The sequence below is a fragment of the Cebus imitator genome, unplaced genomic scaffold (assembly GCF_001604975.1).
Source record: "Cebus imitator isolate Cc_AM_T3 unplaced genomic scaffold, Cebus_imitator-1.0 Scaffold92, whole genome shotgun sequence".
NCBI classification, from domain to species: Eukaryota; Metazoa; Chordata; class Mammalia; order Primates; family Cebidae; genus Cebus; species Cebus imitator.
This window is the reverse complement of record NW_016107407.1, coordinates 10,740,620-10,759,566: the sequence shown is the minus strand read 5'-3', so window position 1 is coordinate 10,759,566 and position 18,947 is coordinate 10,740,620. Positions and strand designations below refer to the sequence as shown.

Sequence of the window (18,947 nt, the reverse complement as noted above, 5' to 3'; positions counted from 1 at the left end):
GACAGAGTTTCATTGTCATCCAGGCTGGAGTGCAATGGTGCCATCATAGCTCACTGCAGCCTCCATCTCCTGGGCTCAAGCAATCCTCCAACTTCAGCCTCTTGAGTACCTGGACTATAGGCATACACTACCACACTCAGCTAATTAAAAATTTTTTCTTTTTGTATAGATAGTGTCTCATATGTTGCCTAGGCTGCTCTCGAACTCCCAGCCCTAGGGAATCCTTCTGCCTTGGCTCCCAAAGTGTTAGGATTATAGGCATGAGCCATTGCATCTGGTTAGGAAACATCTTTGGAGAATAATCCCATTAATTCTGCCCAGTGGTGGCCACAGCGAGCCAGAATTAATGGGGTAAACTGGTGGAGGGGCCTTCTGCTGGAGCTCCCTGGCTTATGTTTCCTCACACGTGGCAATGTGCTGTCCCCATAGCTTTTCCTTCACTTCCAGGCCATGGTTGCAGCCACCCAAGAACTAAGACTCCTCTGTGGCCTGGACACTCTCCCACAGGTCCCCAGGACCAACAGTGACATCCAGAGTAGAAACAACAAATCAGTGTTCATACTCTGACCACACTCAGTTGTGGGGCTGGGCACCAGGAGATAACCAACTAGATTTATCACCATAAAAGAAAGCACAAATCATTACTGCAGTCTTCCCATATATGTGAAAATATAGAGAGAGTCCCCACCCCACACCCTAAATAATATCATTTGAATTCTTACAGTAGGTTGCAGTATTCTTGCAAATTAAAAAAAAGTACCCTTCTTTTTTATCTCAATTTTTAAAAATTGTACTCTTCATTTTCATAACATTATTGATTCTTTTATTCAAAAGCATTGTTATTAAATCAAAATATCATAAAATGGAACTTGTAATAACTTACCCTGTAACTTTTTAGTCTGATGAAGTCAACTTTCATAGAGACAAAACGATCTGAATTTTGGCTGATGTTCTTAAGGTGTTCTACGAGATCAGCACAGAATTTGTAGCCTCCTTTAAGCACACACAGGACCATGACGTCACTGTATCCTATGTCTTTCATAATATCCTTAGCCAGCCGCTCAATTCTGAAGAAGTCAAGGATAAAAGATACATTAAGGCACAACTACTTCTGAGTATTTGTGTTGCTTTAATAAAAATGCATGGTGTATTATACATGTTCAATTACTCAGGGGAATATGGAGAAAAGCTTGGTAAACAGAAACCCACAGATAGAAAAGCTTTGTTAAGGTTGAACAGAAGGTGTTCAAATACTTTTTTTTTTTTTTAAAGACAGAGTCTGGATCGGTCGCCCAGGCTGGAGTGCAGTGGCACAATCTCAGCTCACTGCAACCTCCACCTTCTGGGTTCAAGTGATTCTCCTGTTTCAGCCTCCCAAGTCTAGTTGGGATTACAGGTACCTGTACCATGCCCCACTAATTTTTCTGTTTTTAGTAGAGATGGGTTTCTCCATGTTGGCCAGGCTGGTCTTGAACTCCTGACCTCAGGTGATCCACCTACCTCGGCCTCTCAAAATGCTGAGATTACAGGCATGAGCTACCATGCCTGGTCTAAAACATATTCCTGAAAGACATTGGGGACCACATCATCAATGGTATGTGGTCCTCAATGCCACAAAAATTATTAAGGTGTAAAATAGAATGTCAAAAGTCCTGATTGTTATTATTTTATCACTATAGAGCTCGGTTATTAACCCTTAACGAGGTTATGATGGTATCTGGTGATATTACACTCACTCTAGAGCAGAGAAAAAGGAAATGGAGAGTGAGTCACCCACTTTACAACATTAAAAGAGACAGAAGGAAAAGTCAAGCCTACAGTAATATCAAAAGAATAACATGTATTTTATATTTGACAAATAACATTATGTTATAGTTCACATTGCCCACGTGAAAGGTGCCCCAGAGTTCAATTGTAGGAGGCAGTGTTTCCATGGAACCCAAAGTGAAGGACGCCCCCCGGAGTTGTGCATGTGATCTCCCGGCAGCCTGCGACTTCCACCTGATACCTCATTCAGAACCGTCTTGTATTTTTTCCCGTTGTTTCATGTCTCTAAGTCCATTGCCCAACCACCATACAACATTAAAATCTTTTTTTTTTTTTTTTTTTTGAGTTTTGCTCTTGTTGCCCAGGCTGAAGTGCAATGGCATGATCTAGGCTCACCACAACCTCCACCCCGCCAGAGTTCAAGTGATTCTCCTGCCTCAGCTTCCTGAGTAGCTGGGATTACAGGTGCCTGCCACCACACCCACCCAGCTAGTTTTTTGTGTTTTTAGTAGAGATTGGGTTTCACCATGTTGGTCAGGTTGGACTTGAAATCCTACTGGCCTCGGCCTCCCAAATTGCTGGGATTGCAAGTGTGAGCCACCATGCCTAGCCACAGCATTAAAATCTTAAATGGGGGCAGGATCTAAGGCATATACTTAAAAAAAACAATCCCCATTAGCACTTCAAATAGAATTAGATGTAAAATGGATTAACTAAATCATATATTTGTATATGTACATGTGCACACACAAATACATATGTAAATATTACATATAATATACATACATAATGTATTTTACATATATGTGTATATACATACACATAGCCATAAAAAATGGTAACCATGGTTTTAGGCAACATTTCTCAAAAGATGATCATAAAAAATGTACATCAGAATATCTGGCTTGTTCCTTAAGAGGGAACATTTGGGCCAAGAGTGGTGGCTCATGCCTGTAATCCCAGAATTTTGGGAGGCCGAGGCGGGTGGAACACATGAGATCAGGAGTTTGAGACCAGCCTGGCCAAGATGGCAAAACCCGGTCTCTACTAAAAATACAAAAATTAGCCAGGCATGGTGGTGGGTGCCTGTAATCCCAGGTACTCAGAAGGCTGAGGCAGAAGAACAGTTTGAACCTGGGAGATGGAGGTTGCAGTGAGCCAAGATTGTGCAACTGCACTCCAGCTTGCGCGACAGAGCAAGGTTCTGTCTAAAAAAAAAAAAAAGAACATTTGTTTCCAGTGTGAGGAAATAATGATGTCAACATATCCTCTCCTGAAAAGCAACTATAAAACTGGGCAAAACTGCCAAAAACAACCATCTCATCACACTGGAAATCAACCAAAGGCATACAACAAACTGAGAAGCATTTGATTATAAAAGCACTGAACACTGGGCGGAAACAGCATGAGTCTGGGGCATTCTTGTGTGTGGATGCGCCCATCACCCCCCCCATCCCCACCTCTGTTGTTCAAACAGGTAGTTCCACCAAGGTGGAGCACTGCCAGGGGGAGCTCACCTGATTGGGAACATTGTAAGTTAAAATGGTCACATTGGTGGCAGGATTCCATTATCCTGAGGTGCAGGCCCCTTTTAGCAATGCACTGGTCGGCTGGCTGGGGATTTGATAGGAAGTTCCAGGGAGGTTAGACAGTCATAGAACAGGGGCACACAGTAAGTTCTTCATGCATCTCAAGTTGACCAGAGACTGCACATATGCACAACAGAGTGAGTTCAAGCCACTCACATATCCCTGGACAACGGAGGCTATGTACACGTGCAGAGAAGACACAAGAAAGCTCAGAGGAAAGTAGAAGCCAGAAAGATTTGAAAATCGTTGGAAATTTGAATCTACTTTCAAGTCCCCACACACCCCCATGAGCAGAGAGTGGAAGATTTATTGGCTTGAAGTGTTTAAGCACAACGTCTAACCAAATGTAGACTGAACACTAAGCTGGTCAGACACTGGGTGATACCTAGTAAGTGAGGCTTAAAAATAAAAACTAGAGAAAAATAAACCTTACAGACATCAGAAGTCATACAGTGAGGTGGGTGAATCTTTTAAGGTCAGGAGTTCAAGACCAGCCTGGCCAACATGGTGAAACCCTGTCTCTACTAAAAATACAAAAATCGGCCAGGCATGGTGGTGGACGCCTGTAATCCCAGCTACTTGGGAGGCTGAGGCAGGAGAATCACTTGAACCTGGGAGGTGGAGGTTGCAGTGAATGAAGACTGGGCCATTGCACTCCAGCCTGGGCCACAAGACCTCACCTGAGCAAGGACATCAAACACAGGTAAATTCTATCAGTAATTTCACCAAGTCATTCCCTTGAGAAGACTAAGATTAAGAAAAAAAAAAAAAAAAAAAAGGAATTTCACAGAGTGGAATACAGAAAAAGGAAACAAAGAACAACGGCAGTAAATAGAAAATAGTTATAAATACGATAGATACTAAACTGATTATATCAATTATCACTTTAAATATGAATTTAAATAGCATTAAAAGACAGACTGTCAGGGTGGATTTTAAAAAGACCTAACTGTATATTGCCTGTAAAAAACTCACTTTATAGCTCACACCTGTAATCCCAGCACTTTGGCAGCCGGATCACTTGAGGTCAGGAATTCGAGACCAGCCTGGCTAACATGGTGAAACCCCATCTCTACTAAAAATATAAAAAATTAGCCAGGTGTGGTGGTGCATGCTTGTAATCCCAGCTACTTGGGAGGCTGAGGCAAGAGGATCACTTGAACCCAGCAGTTGGAGGTTGCAGTGAGCTGAGATTATGCCACTGCACTACAGCCTAGGTGACAGAGTGAGACTCTGTCTCAAAAACAAAACAAAACAAAAACTCACTTTAGATATAAAGACACAGATTAAAAGTAAAGGGATGGAGAAGAAAGACATGCCATGCTAACACTAATCAAAAGAAAGTTGGAGTAGCTATTTTACTTTCAGACATACAGACTTCTGAGTAAGGAATATTATCAGGAAGAAAGAGCATTACACAATAATAAGGAGGTCAACTCTCCAAAGAGACATAATAATTTCTAATGTGTATACTCCTGAAAACAAAGTGTCAAAAACCTAATAGAACTGCAAGGAGAAACAGGCAACTCCACAATTTGGAGACTTTAACATACCCTCTATTAGTAGTTGACAGAACCAATAGATAATAAGTTTATAGTTGAACTGAGAAGCACCATCAACCGACTGGATCTAATTAACACATATACAATACTTCATCCCACAACAGCAGGATACACATTCTTCTTAAAGGATACCAGTAAGAAAATAATAAGACAAGCCATAGGCTGGGAGAAAATATTTGCAAATCATATATCTGATAAAGGACTATTATCCAAAATATATAAAGAACTCTTACATTTCAATAAGAAGACAAATAATTGAATTTAAAAATTGGTAAAAGACTTGAAAAGACCTCTCTCCAAAGAAGACACGTAAACCGCTAACAGGTGTACTAATGATTAGGAAAATAAAAATTAAAACCATAATGAGATACCATTAGCCACAAAAATAGCTGTAATCAAAAGGACAGACAGTATTAAATGTTGGCAAGTATGTAGAAGACTTGGAACCACCATACACTGCTGGTGGCAATGTAACAAGGTGCAATCACTTTGGAAAATAACTGGCAGTTTCTTACACTTACCAGAAAACCCAAAATTTCAAGTTGAGAAATCCATCCAAGAGAAATGAAAAGATATGTCCACACAAACACATTCACAGAAACCGTTTATTGAAGCATTTCCACAACAGCCAAAAATGGGACATCTAAATATGCAGCAGTGAATAATTAGGTATTGTATAATTTCCTTTACACAAAATGGCCAGTAAAGACAAATTTATAGAGAACGATGCTGGAAGTGGAAGCAAACAAACTTTTGGGAATGACGGAAATGTTGTAAAACTGGATGGCGCTGGTGGCTGCCTGACCGTAAAAATTTACTAAAAATCATTTAGTCGTTCACCTGCAATAGGTGAATTTTCTACAGTAGCATATAAATTAATCTCTGTGTGTGTGTGTGTGTGTGTGTGTGTGTGTGTGTGTGTGTGTGTGTGTGTGACAAGATCTCGCTCTGTTCACCAGGCTAGAGGGCAGTGGTATGATCATGGCTCACTGTAGCCTTGACCTCCCAGACTCAAGTGATCCTCTCGCCTCAGCCTCCCTAGTAGCTGGGACTACAGGCACGTGCTACTATACCTGATTAATGTTTTTTAGTTTTTTATAGAGATGGGGTCTCACTACATTGCCCAGACTGGTCTCAAACTCCTGACTCAAATGATACTCTTGCCTCAGCCTCCCAAAGTGCTGGGATTACCAGAATGAGCCACTGTATCCAGCCCTGTAAATTACATCTTAAAATTTTTTTTTTTTTTGAGACAAGATCTCACTGTATTGTCCAGGCTAATCTCAAATTTTTGGACTCAAGTGATCTCCCCACTTTAGCCTCTGGAGTAGCCTGGATTACAGTTGCATGCCATAGCCCCGAGCTAATAAATTTACTTTAAAGGTGAAGATGGACATTCTTGGGCCCCACCCCAGAATATCAATTTGAAATTTCTAGACATAAAGCTTAAGAATATGCATTTTTAAAAGTTCACTGGATGATTCTCTTGCATAGAGAAAAGGCTTGGGGTAACCCTACTCTAGAGTCAATCATGTTCCGACTGATTTTAAATTAATTTAAAATTAGAAAGTTCAAGTAAGAAATGCAAGAATTTGTTTAAATTAGGAGCTTCCCAAACTGGGAAAACTGTTAAGGGAAATCTCTTCTGAGAGTTATGAATAGGTAAACTGAATACAAAGTCTCCCTTTGCACAAAAAAAGGCTGGATTAATTGTTAAAGTCAAGCAGGTTTCTTTCCTTTGTTCTTTTTTTTTTTGGCTGGAATTTCCATATTTGTGATATGCTAATGTTTGCTTTGATTTGTCAACTGAAAGACAAAAATATGGGAGATACAAAATTTCCAAAGTTTATTTGATCATGGAACTGGTCCCCCTCTGTGAGGGCGGGACTTCTATGCCACGGAAAAGCTGTCTTACAACATTGTTATTTTGAGGCTGTTACTTACAATAGCTTATGCATGTCTAGCCTCCTTACCATATTACCGTACCACCTGAACAAATGTACAGGTAAATCGTTCAGTTTAAGCATAAATTCATTTTATTTCAAATTCACCGCCCTATATAAAATTCTCTCTACCACTATAAAAAGCAGCTCAGCAATAGGGTTCTAAACTACATTGCAGGATTCATGCAAGAGTGGGCCAGCCCAGTACAGGACCAAGACTGAAACAGGAAATCACACTCACCTGTCCACAATGATGCCATGAGGTATGAGGACGTATTCCAAGTCTCCGTAATAGTGCTGTGGGTACGTGAATAAATTCAAGTCATACCCCGGCCAGTCATCCATAATCTGCAAATCAAATTATTTTGGTTATGGTATTTTTCATCAGAAATTTATGTTAAAAACATAACAAAAGAATATCATTTGTAAACAGAATCCCCTCAACCTATGAAAAGTTTAGTGAGACAAGGTTATTTGTTTCCACAACCTGATATGAGGCTTAGTACTAAAACGAACAGAGCACTCAATTCCCAACGACGGGCATCATACAATATTTGTTTTTGTTTGTTTGTTTGTTTTCTTTGAGACTTTGAGATAGAGTCTTTCTCTGTCACTGAGGCTGCAGTACAGTGGGGCGATCTCAGCTCACTGCAACCTCTGCCTCCCAGGTCTAAGCGATTCTCCTGCCTTGGCCTCCCCAGTAGCTGGGACTACAGGCACACGCCACCACACTTAGCTAATTTTTGTATTTTCAGTGGAGACAGGTTTTTACCATGTTGGCCAGGCTGATCTTGAACTCCTGACCTCAAGTGATTCGCCCCAGACTCCCTAAGTGCTGGGATTACAGGTGTGAGTCACCACACCTGGCCTATCGTACAATAAAAATATGAAGTCAGTGTTTTATAGCTAATCCGATAGTATTATTTATGAGTGCATATGTTAATATATAATTTATCTCCAAATTAAATAATTATCATGAATATATTATTGTAAACAACATATTTGTAATTCTAAAATAATACAGTATCACTACTATGTTACATACTATTAAATTTCTATTCATTGTAAATGCCTCATCTGCCTGGAAAAGATTTCCTATTAAAAGTACATAGCTCCTGGGATCAGAGTAGACCCAAACTTTTGAGTGGTCCAGTCGTTATAGTAAACACTTTAAAAGGATGTATTATGTTGCACACTTCAGCTATCCTATTAGAAACTGGTGGTCCAGAAAATTGGCCTATTCACGTAGTAGATGGACTGACAGCAAGTCTCCTTCTTGCTTAGGACTTGATGTGCTAGTTTTATAGTCAGAATAGTAAAGAGGTGGAAGAGAAGAGGAAGGTGAAGGTGGAGTTACTTTTACTTTCAGAACATCAAGAAAAGATGCAACAATGAAGTGATGCACACTCAAATCCTACTCGAGTTGTATACAATTTCCCTTTTATTTAAAAAAAAAATTTTGTTATTTCTGGGACAGGGTCCCACACTGTCACCCAGGCTGGAGTACGGTGGTGAGAGCTCCGCTCACTGAAACCCCGGCTCCCAGTTTCAAGTGATCCTCAGGCCTCAGTCCCCTGAGTAGCTGGGACCACAGGTGTGCGCTGCCATGCCCAGCTAATTTTTATGTGTTTTTTGTAGAGATGAGGTTTTGCCAGGTTGCCCAGGCTGGTCTTGAACTCTTCAACTCAAGGCTTCTGCCTGCCTTAGCCTCCCAAAGTGCTGGAATTATAGGTGTTAGCCACCACACCTGGCCTCAGTTTCCCATTTTTTACTCACTCCCACACACTTTGACTCCTCTGTCCAGCTTTGAGCTTCCCAGGACTTTTACAATGCAGACCCGCCCAAATTTTCCAGCCCAACTTCCTACACCTTTGTTTCCTGCCTTCAGAATGGTTTGCAGTCAAAATAGGATCCTTCCCAGCTCTGGGTTTCATTCATTCATTTGCTGTGCACCCCTTCCTTCTCTTCCCCCGCCCGCCCCCTGCTTTCCTCCTCTACCTCTGTATTCTAAACTCAGAAGCCCAGGTCACAACCTACTTCTTCCTGGAGGCCTTGCTGACTGCTCCCAGCCTCTGACCTCCTTTCCCAAATTCCTGGTGCCCCTTGCAGCTCTCTATCCTCCCCAAGGCTCCCATGCAGGCTCCTTGGGAAGGCACCTGTCCCTTCCATCCCCTCGCTCACTCGGCCTGATCTGTTTGCTGCTGTCTTAGACCCCCTCCTGCTCCACTGTGTGCTGTGACATTCCCCGCTTTCCACCCTCCTCCTCAGGCAGGACTCAAAGCCAGTTTCCCTGTGTCCATTTTCTGGCAGTGGAACGTATAGTACAGTTCTGGGTTCTGGAATGCCAGGCAAACCAAATGCATGCTATTTCTCACCAAATGTATCTCTTACCTGTTTTATTAAAGGGCATCCATACTTGCAGTACTCAGACCAAAATCTTGAAGGTGTCACTGATTCCTTTGTTTCACTCCCCTCAGGCAACCCACTAGATAATTGTATCTTCAATTCCCTGGAAATTTATCTAGTCTCTTACCACCATCATTTCTCCCAGGACTGTCCCAGTAGCCTCTCCACTTGTCTCCCCGCTTCCACTTTGCAGCCCCTCCATATGGAAGTGGACATGCTCCTTTAAAAATGCACATCATAGCAAGGTACATGGCTCATTCCTGTAATCCCAGCACTTTGGGAGGCCGAGGCGGGAAGACCTCTTGAGGCCGTAAGTTAGAGATCAGCCTGGGCAACACAGCAAGATCCTGTCTCGGCAAAAAATGAAAAAATCAGCCAGGCGAGGTCCATGCCTATAGTCAGAGCTACTCAGGAGGCCAAGGTGGGAGGATTACTTGAGCCCAGGAGTTCGAGGCTGCAGTAAGCTATGACTATGCCACTGCACTCCAGCCTGGGTGACAGAGCAAGACCTTGTCTGTCAAACAATAAAAACAAACAAAGGACATCCTATCATGGCAGCCTTCTGCTGAGATTTTTTTCAAGGGCTTATCATTTTACTCCGAGTAAAGACCAGAGTCCTCACTGTGGCTCACCAGGGATTACCTGTCTGACTCATCCCTGACACTCTTCCTCTTCCCCCAGCTTCAGCCACTGTTCTCTTGTGTGTCCTTCTATCTGCCAATCATGCCCCTCCCTCCCGAGCTTTGCATTTACACCTCCTCTTGCCTGCAACACGCTTCCTCTAGATTTCCACAAGACTGTCCTCTACTTCTCTCAAGTCTCCGTGCAATGTTACCTCTGCAGAGAGGCCTTCCCTGACCTTCAGAGCATGTTTTACCCCTGGATGATGTGTGAGTGCTTGGGTGTGTTCTGTCGGAACATGAGCTCCTTCTGGCAGAGACTTTTTCTGATTCATTGTTGAATCTCTCAGTGCCCAGAATGTAGATCTGGAATATGGTAAGTGCTCAAAAATGTTGAATGAATGGATGACACAGTCTCCATCCTCTGACTGCCTGAAAAGCTGAACTCCAGCCTGAGCTCTCAGTTTGTCTCCTTGTGTAAAGACTACCACTGTTCAAGGTTCTGGAGATTCCAATGTGTCATATCCATTGGCTGACTGATGGCCACATGGTATATATCATCTATGTTGTTTTTAAATTTTTTTAAATTTTAAAATACTTTTACTTTTTGAGGGCAAGTTTCACTCTTGTTGCCCAGGCTGGAGTGCAATGGCACGATCTCAGCTCACTACAACCTCTGCCTCCCTGGTTGCAATTCTCCTGCCTCACCCTCCTGAGTAGCTGGGACTGCAGACATGCACCACCATGCCCAGCTAATTTTGTATTTTTAGTAGAGATAGGGTTTCTCCGTGTTGGTCAGAATGGTCTCGAACTCCCGAACTCAGGTGATCCACCCACCTTGGCCTCCCAAAATGCTGGGATCATAGGTGTGAGCCACCGTGTCCAGCCATCTATGTTATTTTTCAAGAGATAGGATCTCCCTCTGTTGCCTAGGCTGGAGTGCAGTGGTACAATCATAGCTCACTGCAGCCTCAAACTTCTGGGCTCAAGTGAGCCTCCCACCTCAGCCTCCCAAGTAGCTGGAGATACAGGAGCACACAGGCACACTCAGCTTATTTTCTTAAATTTTTTTGTAGAGACAAGGTCTTGCTATGTTGCCCAGGCTGGCCTTGAGCTCCTGGCCTGAAGGGATGTTCCCGCCTTGGCCTCCCTAAACACTGGGATTACAAGTGTGAGCCGCCATGCCCAGACAATCTGCATATTTGAAAAGTGTCCAATTTGCTCTCCATCTACCATCAAACTGGCCAGTGGGACTGCTGGATTTACACCAAGCTCCTCTGGCTGCCACCCGGAGAACTTCTTGTATCTACTATAACGTCTAACACCATAGCAGCTGACCAGAGTCTAGACTACTCGCTGTACATGAGGAAATTCTAGGAGAAGCTCTGGCAGGCCACAGTAAAGACCAGACCAGGAGAACCCTGACTGGCCCCAGGACCCAGGGGGATTATCCAGGTGTATAGCACTTTCTGGATCCCTTTCCAGACCACACATACTAACTACCCCATTTCCTGGAGCTCTTCCAGTGGTGGTACCATTAACCAGTGGTCTTCTGAATCCATTCCTCCAACCACATCAATCTTTTACGGACAGATTCTGGTTGAATCTCGGAGAATACTCTCCACTCCATGTTCAAGAGCTTGGCTCTAGCACTTACCACTGTGATGTTAGGGAGATGACTTACCCTCTCTGAAATCCAGTATCCCCTTGCTTTGAATAAGACAATAAAACCTATGGATAGGGTTGTCGTAAGGTAACGTATTTAGAATACCTGGAACACTGCATGGTGTATAATACCTGATGCTTGATACACGATGCCAAAAAGAGGAAAGAGAATAAAAGTGCCAAAAATGAATACCAAAAATAGGAAGTGATGATAAGAAAATGACAAATGAAACAAACCTATAGATTAAAACTGAAACATGGATCCACAGCCCAGAGGCAGGAGTAGGGTGTTAGGAGCATGGACGCAGAAGTCTGACACATCTGGGACAAGTCTGCCAGCCACAAGACCTTGGGCATGTTAAATTCTCTAAGTCTTAGTGTATTCCTCTGGGAAACGGAGTTTTAGTGCCTGCCTCATATGGCTATGGTGAGCATTAAATAAGATAATGAATGTAAGACTCGTATCAGTATCTGGTCTACAGCACTTATGCAATAAATGCTAATCATTTAGATGAACTGAAACATCCATCATTTAACAACAAATTATATGTTTTAATTCATCTAAAGAAGTGCCTCAAACTATGTACCAGTCATATTATCTTAGTTAAAACTATACATTTGGGGCTTGGCACATTGGTGCATGCCTGTAATCCCAACACTTTGGGAAGCTGAAGTGGGAGGATCACTTGATCCCAGGAGTGCGAGACCAGCCTGGGTAACATAATGAGGTCCCATCTCTACAAAAAAAAAAAAAAATTAGTCTGGTGTGGTGGCATGTGCCTATAGTTTCAGCTATTTGGGAAGCTGAGGTGGGAGGATAGCTTGAGCCTAGGAGGTCAAGGCTGTAGTGAGCCATGATCACATCACTGCCCTCCGGCCGGGGCAGCAGCGGGAGACTGTCTCAAGAAAACAACACAAAAGTATAAAAGTAGAAAAAAATATATTTCTCTAAAACTGTTCTATAATCCAAATTGGCCATTATTTGCAATCTGAAATAGTTTTCACTGTTAGGATGAAAGTTTGAGATGATGAAATGCTGGTTTATGCTTTGTTAACTTCAATGGTGCATGCAAATCATGTTGTAAGTAAGTTGAAACCTGCAGGAATAGAGGTTGCTATAACCGGAGATAATTGTTATTCACCTGCTTTTTTAAAAGTCAAACCCAGAGTCTTGGACAGTTTCAGTATCACGGATAATATGCTCTACGTTTATTCAGCACAATGCTTTCTCTGTTCAAAACAGCAAAACATAGCCAAGCGGGGGGAGGTGACAAACTCATTAACTGAGTCATTTTATGCAACATCCAAATCCCAGAACTAATTCTGTTTCTCTTTTTCTCACTGAAGATGCACTGAAAACTTTCTAAATCATTAAATACACACACACACACACACATATACACATATATATATATTTTCTTAGACTATTTTTTTGCACATATAAGGGAGAATAAATTATATAAGGGAGAAAACACATATAAGAATCTCATCTCTGCTCCTGTCCTTTGCTGAGCTCCATAGATTGGCCCTACCCTCTCCTTCAGGCTACAGTTGTCATCTCTCCTCCACCAGCAGGAGGAAGGGGCTTTCATCCCTTCACTCTGATTCACAGAATCCGAGGCAGGAATTCTGGGGTTCTTGTCCTAGTCCCAGAGCCCGGGGGCCTAGGAAGGGCCCTACCTCATAACCACACATCTTGAAAAGTGGAAACAAGTGGTTTGCTAAAAGATTCCCAGGTTCTGTTAGCAGGGGAACAAAGGAAGCTTGACAGCCCAGCTACCTTGTATCCACATGCCTTCTTCTGTGGTGTGTTTGCCCCTCAGAAAGAAAACTCATTACCACCTAGTAGAGCTGTGCTTTTGATGAAGCTATACCTTATTACTTATCTCAGATACTGCCATATTTTCATGAATTGGGGGGTAACGGGAAGTCAGCTCTAACAGAAACACAACAATCATCTCAGATTTTTCTCTTCTCCTCATTCCTACCAAACTCAAGTGCTGACAGTGGCTCAGTTGATAATCCTTTGGCAAAAACCAAACCAGACAAAAACAAACAAACAAAAACATGTCTAATAACCCAATCCCCAAAAGCCAGTGGCTAGAGATCTTTATCTCTCCCTGAGAAGTAGCAAAGAGGTATCAACCAGGAATCTGGTGACTTTATTGCTCCAGATCAATTGACAAGCCAACTCTGAGCAAAATTTCTGACCTTAGGCTCTACCTCTCTTATGTGGCAATTAGCATTTACTACCATTTATTGTTAACGGTATAAATGTACTACCTCCTCAGTTCAACTGAAAACCATTTATAGGCAAGAGCATCTTAAATCTCTTAATATTCCCTTCTCTTGTACAAACTTCTCGTTTCATGCCTATATCATTTGACTCTACTTCCCTTGCATTCTTTATCAACAAATTTCTACCAACTCAGCATTCTCTTCTGTACCTAATTCCTGGACAATTCCTTAGGTGATTTACGCCAATACCTACCTGGACGATCCTTCCAGCCACTTGATCTTGCAGCTCCTTCACTGGCCTTAGCTCAAACTACAACCTTATTCTCCATTTAGCAATACATTCACATACCCCAGTCCTACAGACAACCCCAACCCTGAAATTCCACCCTGGAATCACAGCTTCCTATGTAGCATAGTGATTGAAAGCTGGTTCAAATCCTGCCCGTGCCATTTGCTACTTATGTGACCTGGGTGATTTACTCTCAGTGCCTCAGTTTCCTCCTCTGTAAAATGGGGAGTACCCTGGACCTCCCATACAGACTTGTGCTCCAGAAATGCTTGCTATTATCACCTTCTCCCACCCCTTTCTTGAGACAGGGTCTCACTCTGACACACAGGCTGGAATGCAGTGGTGCGATCATGGCTCACTGTAGCCTTGATTTCCCAGGTCCTGGTGATTCTCTCACCTCAGCCTCTCTGGTAACTGAGACTACAGGCATGCACCACCATGCCCGGCTAATTTCTGTATTTTTTGTAGAGATGAGGTTGGTTGCCCAGACTGGTCTCAAACTCCTGGGCTCGAGTGATTTGCCCACCTTGGCCTCACAAAGTGCTGGGATTATAGGTGTGAACCACTGCTCCCAGCCACCTGCCCCCTTTTTAAAATGGTACTAATTTGACTTTTTGTATCCCATCTTTGAGAGCTCTCTGTTCTCCCAGTAAACTCACCCTCTTCAGCTCTTCCTTCCCTCCGGCCTTACATGGCATGAAATGCCTTCTACCAGCAGCTTGGGTACACTCTGAATTTGCCTACTTACATCCAACTTGAGGTTAATCTAATTTTTCCAAGTTCTACTGGAGAAAACAATGTAAATACTGGGACTATCTCCATTATACATGGATGATTTCCCACCTTGGTGGGCTCTCATGCAAGCACCAGGCCCCATGGCAGCTGGTCCGGTTTCTACTCATTTTTTTGTTTTTGGTTTTTTGAGATGGAGTTTCACTCTTGTTGCCCAGGCTGGAATGCAATGGCGTGATCTCGGCTCACTGCAACCTCCACCTCCCAGGTTCAAGAGATTCTCCCGCTTCAGCCTTCCAAGTAGCTGTGATTACAAGAATAAGCTACCATGTCCACCTATTTTTGTATTTTTAGTAGAGATGGGGTTTCACCATGTTAGGATTGTCTCAAACTCCTGACCTCGGGTGATCCACCCACCTCAGCCTCCCAAAGTCCTGGGATTACAGGTGTGAGCCACTGCACCCCACCTTCTACTCTCTTTGTACCCTTCCCACTACCTCTTTGCATTTCACAAGATTACCTTGTTTCCAAGAGGACCTCCACAGACACCAATAGATTGGGTTATTTACAATGTTCTCTCACTTGTTTTTTTAGACTGCAACAATTTACCTACTCCATCAGTTCATCTAGATTCACCTTATTCTTTTTTAAAAGTATCTAGAGGCCAGGCATGGTGGCTCACACTTGTAATCCCAGCACTTTGGGAGGCTGAGGAGGGTGGATCACCTGAGGTCGGGTGTTTGAGACAGCCTGATCAACATGGTGAAACCCCATCTCTACTAAAAATACAAAAATTAGCTGGGCATATAGTGGCGCACACCTGTAATCGTAGCTGCTTGGGAGACTGAGGCAGGAGAATCACTTGAACCTGGGAGGCTGAGGTTGCAGTGAGCTGAGATCACACTACTGCACTCCAGCCTGGGTGACAGAGTGAGACTCTGTCTCAAAAAAAAAAAAAAAAAAAAAAATCTAGTATGTTATGGTAGTACAAGTTGAGTACCCCTTATCCAAAATGCTTGGGACCAGATGTGTTTCCAATTTCTGAATTTTTTTCCCTTTGGATTTTGGAATATTTGCATTATAATTCCTGGTTGAGCGTCCCTAATCTGAAAATCTGAAATCTAAAATATTCCAGTGAGAATGCTCCTCTGAGCATCATGTCACTGCTCAAAGAGTTTCAGATTCAAGAGTATTTGAGGCTTCGGATTTTTGGATTAGTAGTGATGCTCAACTTGTATTGTACTATATTTTAACCATTCTACCAATGGAGTGGTTGTTTAAAAGATTCTTCCTACTGATGGCTTTGTAATTATAAAATAGAGTGGCTGTTTTCCATTGTGGTATCCAACTTGCTGTCCCTGTGGCATCTGACACTTCTGATGACCTCTTGACACCACCCCTCCTGCCCAACAATGCTCTGTTCCCAAGGCACGGACTACCCTGCCTGCCCTCCCACCCTTCAGGGTTCTTTCTCGGTTCCTTCATCCGGCTTCTCCTCCACAGGCAGCCTCTTACATTTGGGACTTTCCAGCCCTCCATCCTTAACAGTTGCTTTAATTGTTTTTTCCATATTCGCTGAACACTCATGAACATTAAATATTCATGGTGGTTATAACTTGTGTCAGGTTCAATGTGAAACTCAATGGTGGTGAGGATGGTGGGTGGGGCTAACTTGCCATCTCTTTCCAGGGATCGGCTTGTCATTCACAGATGATTTCTACCGATGATTTCTAAATCTCTCCAATTGCTGTCCTGAATTCCAAATGCGAATTTCAAATTGCCTAGCGTGCATCCTGACCTGTGGGCCTTACAGGCGCTGCAGACTCAATTTGTCCAGAATAAACTTAATGATTTCCCATTTTGGGTTTTAGTCCCCCTCCCATCCATCCCAACACTAGGCTTGCCCTTCCTACTGGGCAACTGGAATGATTTTTGCAAAAGCATAAATAGGATGCAGTGATTCTTTTGCACTTGGTATACGGGTCTCTGCCTGCAGTTCACATGGCCACTCCTGTGTACCCTTCAGATCTTGGCTCAAAGGTCACCACAGAGAGGCTGCCCTGACCACCTGGACAAAAGCATCACTCCCCGCTTCTCCTCCAGTTACCCTCTATCCTGTTACCCTCCTCCTATTGCACATATTCCTATTTGAAACTTTCTGTTTGCTTACATACTGCCTGCCTGTGTCTTCTCTGGAATGCAAGGTCATGAAGACAAGGCCTTTGTCTGCTGCACCCCCAGAGCCTAGAACACCTCCTGGAACCAAGCAGCACAGTACACATGAGGAATTAATAAATAAACCAACTCCTCACACTTTAAGAAGGAAAGATCCTGCTGTTAAATTAAGCACCGAGCCCCACATCTCAACCTGACCGGTTCTGTCTGAGTGTGACACGTTTCCCTCCCCAACCCACTTACTTTAGTTCAGGCCATTCATATTCATAACCAGATTGTCTGTGAATGACAAGCCGATCCCTGGAAAGAGATGGCAAGTTAGCCCCACCCACCATCCTCACCACCATTGAGTTTCACATTGAACCTGACACAAGTTATAACCACCAGCTTCTTGGAAAACCACTACTCAGGGAGCCGGGAGGAAGTGGCCACAAGGTCAAGAACGGATTGGGTCCTAGCACCCTGAGAGATGGGTACCCTCTGGCTGACACTGCCAGGATTCTCAGGGTTAAAGGGGTTCAATTCTGGGAAATTGAACACCCCACGCCCTCCCATCCGGACACACTGCTAGATATTTTACATGCATCCTCCCAGTTCGCTCCACAGCCCAGCTTGCTGTTCCTCCCTTTTACGAATAAGCCATAGGTCACTCAGGAGCTGCCAGCTGTCCCAGAGCTCCTGCAGAGGCCTCCACAGCCAGAGTCCCAACCTGGGTACCAAAGGCGTCAAAGCTCAAACTCCGTCCACTGCAGCTACTTTATTTCCTAGCTGCCTACAAAACCCCTCCGTGTCCTTTTAAAAACAAAACAGGAAGAAGGAGGCCTCCCAAGCAGCACGCGGGGGTCTCCGGGGCCCCGCCCGGCTCACAGAAGCTGTGGCTCGAGGGGGTGGGGACCCGGCTGGGCGCCGGCGGGACGCTGCTGGAGCGGGCTCCCGGACGGGGGCCGCGGTGGGGGGACGCTGGGAACTCGGGGTGAAGGGACTGGACTCGGCGTTTAGTCAGATTGGGGGCGGGGAGGGGAGGCCCGGGTCTGAGGATAGAAGCCATCCCGCAGGGAGGGAGAACAAAGCGGTGGCCAGCTCTCTCCCCAGACGCGGCAGGCATTTAATCTACAAGCAGGGTGCCAGGGAGGGGGGGGGGGGGGGGGCGAGCCCTGAGATCGGGAGTTTGCATTTACCACGACGCCTCGCCCGCAGTCTGGCGCCTTCTCGCTGCTCCCGGCCATGTTTCTCCGGGGAACGCGGGAAGGGAAGACCGAGAGGGAAGGAGCTGGGAGGGCAAAGGCTGCGTGGGGGATGGGACGGGGACAGGGACCGCCGGCTCGCCCCGGGTCTGCCAGCTGGAAGCAGCGGCCTGGCGCGGATCCAAGGCCGAGGCGTGACGCCCCCTCCCCTGGCGGGGGAGCGGGGAGCAGCTGCCGAGCCGCGCCCACTCCCCCTGAGCGCGGCCCGGGGCGCGTCCCTCGCGGCTGCCTCAGTCGCCGCCGCCTGCCGGATGGTCGCCTGCAGTCCCCGGCCAGGCCGCCGGGCCCCGCGGGGGACTCGGGAGCACTAGGCAGCCCGCGGAGGGAAGAGAACGTGTCCCCCAGCCCCTGCTTCCCAGATCCACTGTCCCTGCCCTCGGGCTAACAATCTTCTCGACTCCTCCCCTGCCAGATTTCATGCAGGAGGTTGTCCCAAGCAGAAGCATGAACGACCCTGCGAGCCAGGGTGCTCTCCAAGGATGGGGAAGTGTCCTGGATGTGTTTTCAAACCCTGGAGTCACCACCCACCTCCCCCCACCTCCCTCCACCTCCCCTCACCTCCCTTCACTTCCCTCTACCTCCCTCCTTTCTTTATGTCCCCCCTCCCTTCACCTCCCCCACTTCCCTTCACCTCCCCCACTTCCCTTCACTTCCCCCACTTCCCTTCACTTCCCCCACTTCCCTTCACCTCACCCCATCTCCCTTCACCTCCCCCCC

At 44.8% G+C, this 18,947-nt stretch overlaps 1 protein-coding gene across 2 annotated transcripts in view; it reads right to left on the bottom strand.

Moving 5' to 3' along the window:
• Positions 1-18,313, bottom strand: part of PRTFDC1 (phosphoribosyl transferase domain containing 1) — a 96,131-nt gene extending 77,818 nt beyond the window's left edge. Inside the window, exons 1-3 of one of the 2 annotated variants that reach the window (XM_037740963.1) lie at positions 18,165-18,313; positions 7,103-7,209; positions 884-1,067 (exon numbers count right to left, since the gene is read on the bottom strand). In XM_037740963.1, the coding sequence (XP_037596891.1) occupies positions 884-1,067; positions 7,103-7,209; positions 18,165-18,212 (339 nt within the window). In that variant the 5' untranslated portion in view covers positions 18,213-18,313. The remainder of the gene's footprint in view (positions 1-883; positions 1,068-7,102; positions 7,210-18,164) is intronic. The other variant, XM_017535529.2, reaches the window with a different exon arrangement.
• Positions 18,314-18,947: the final 634 nt, after the last annotated feature.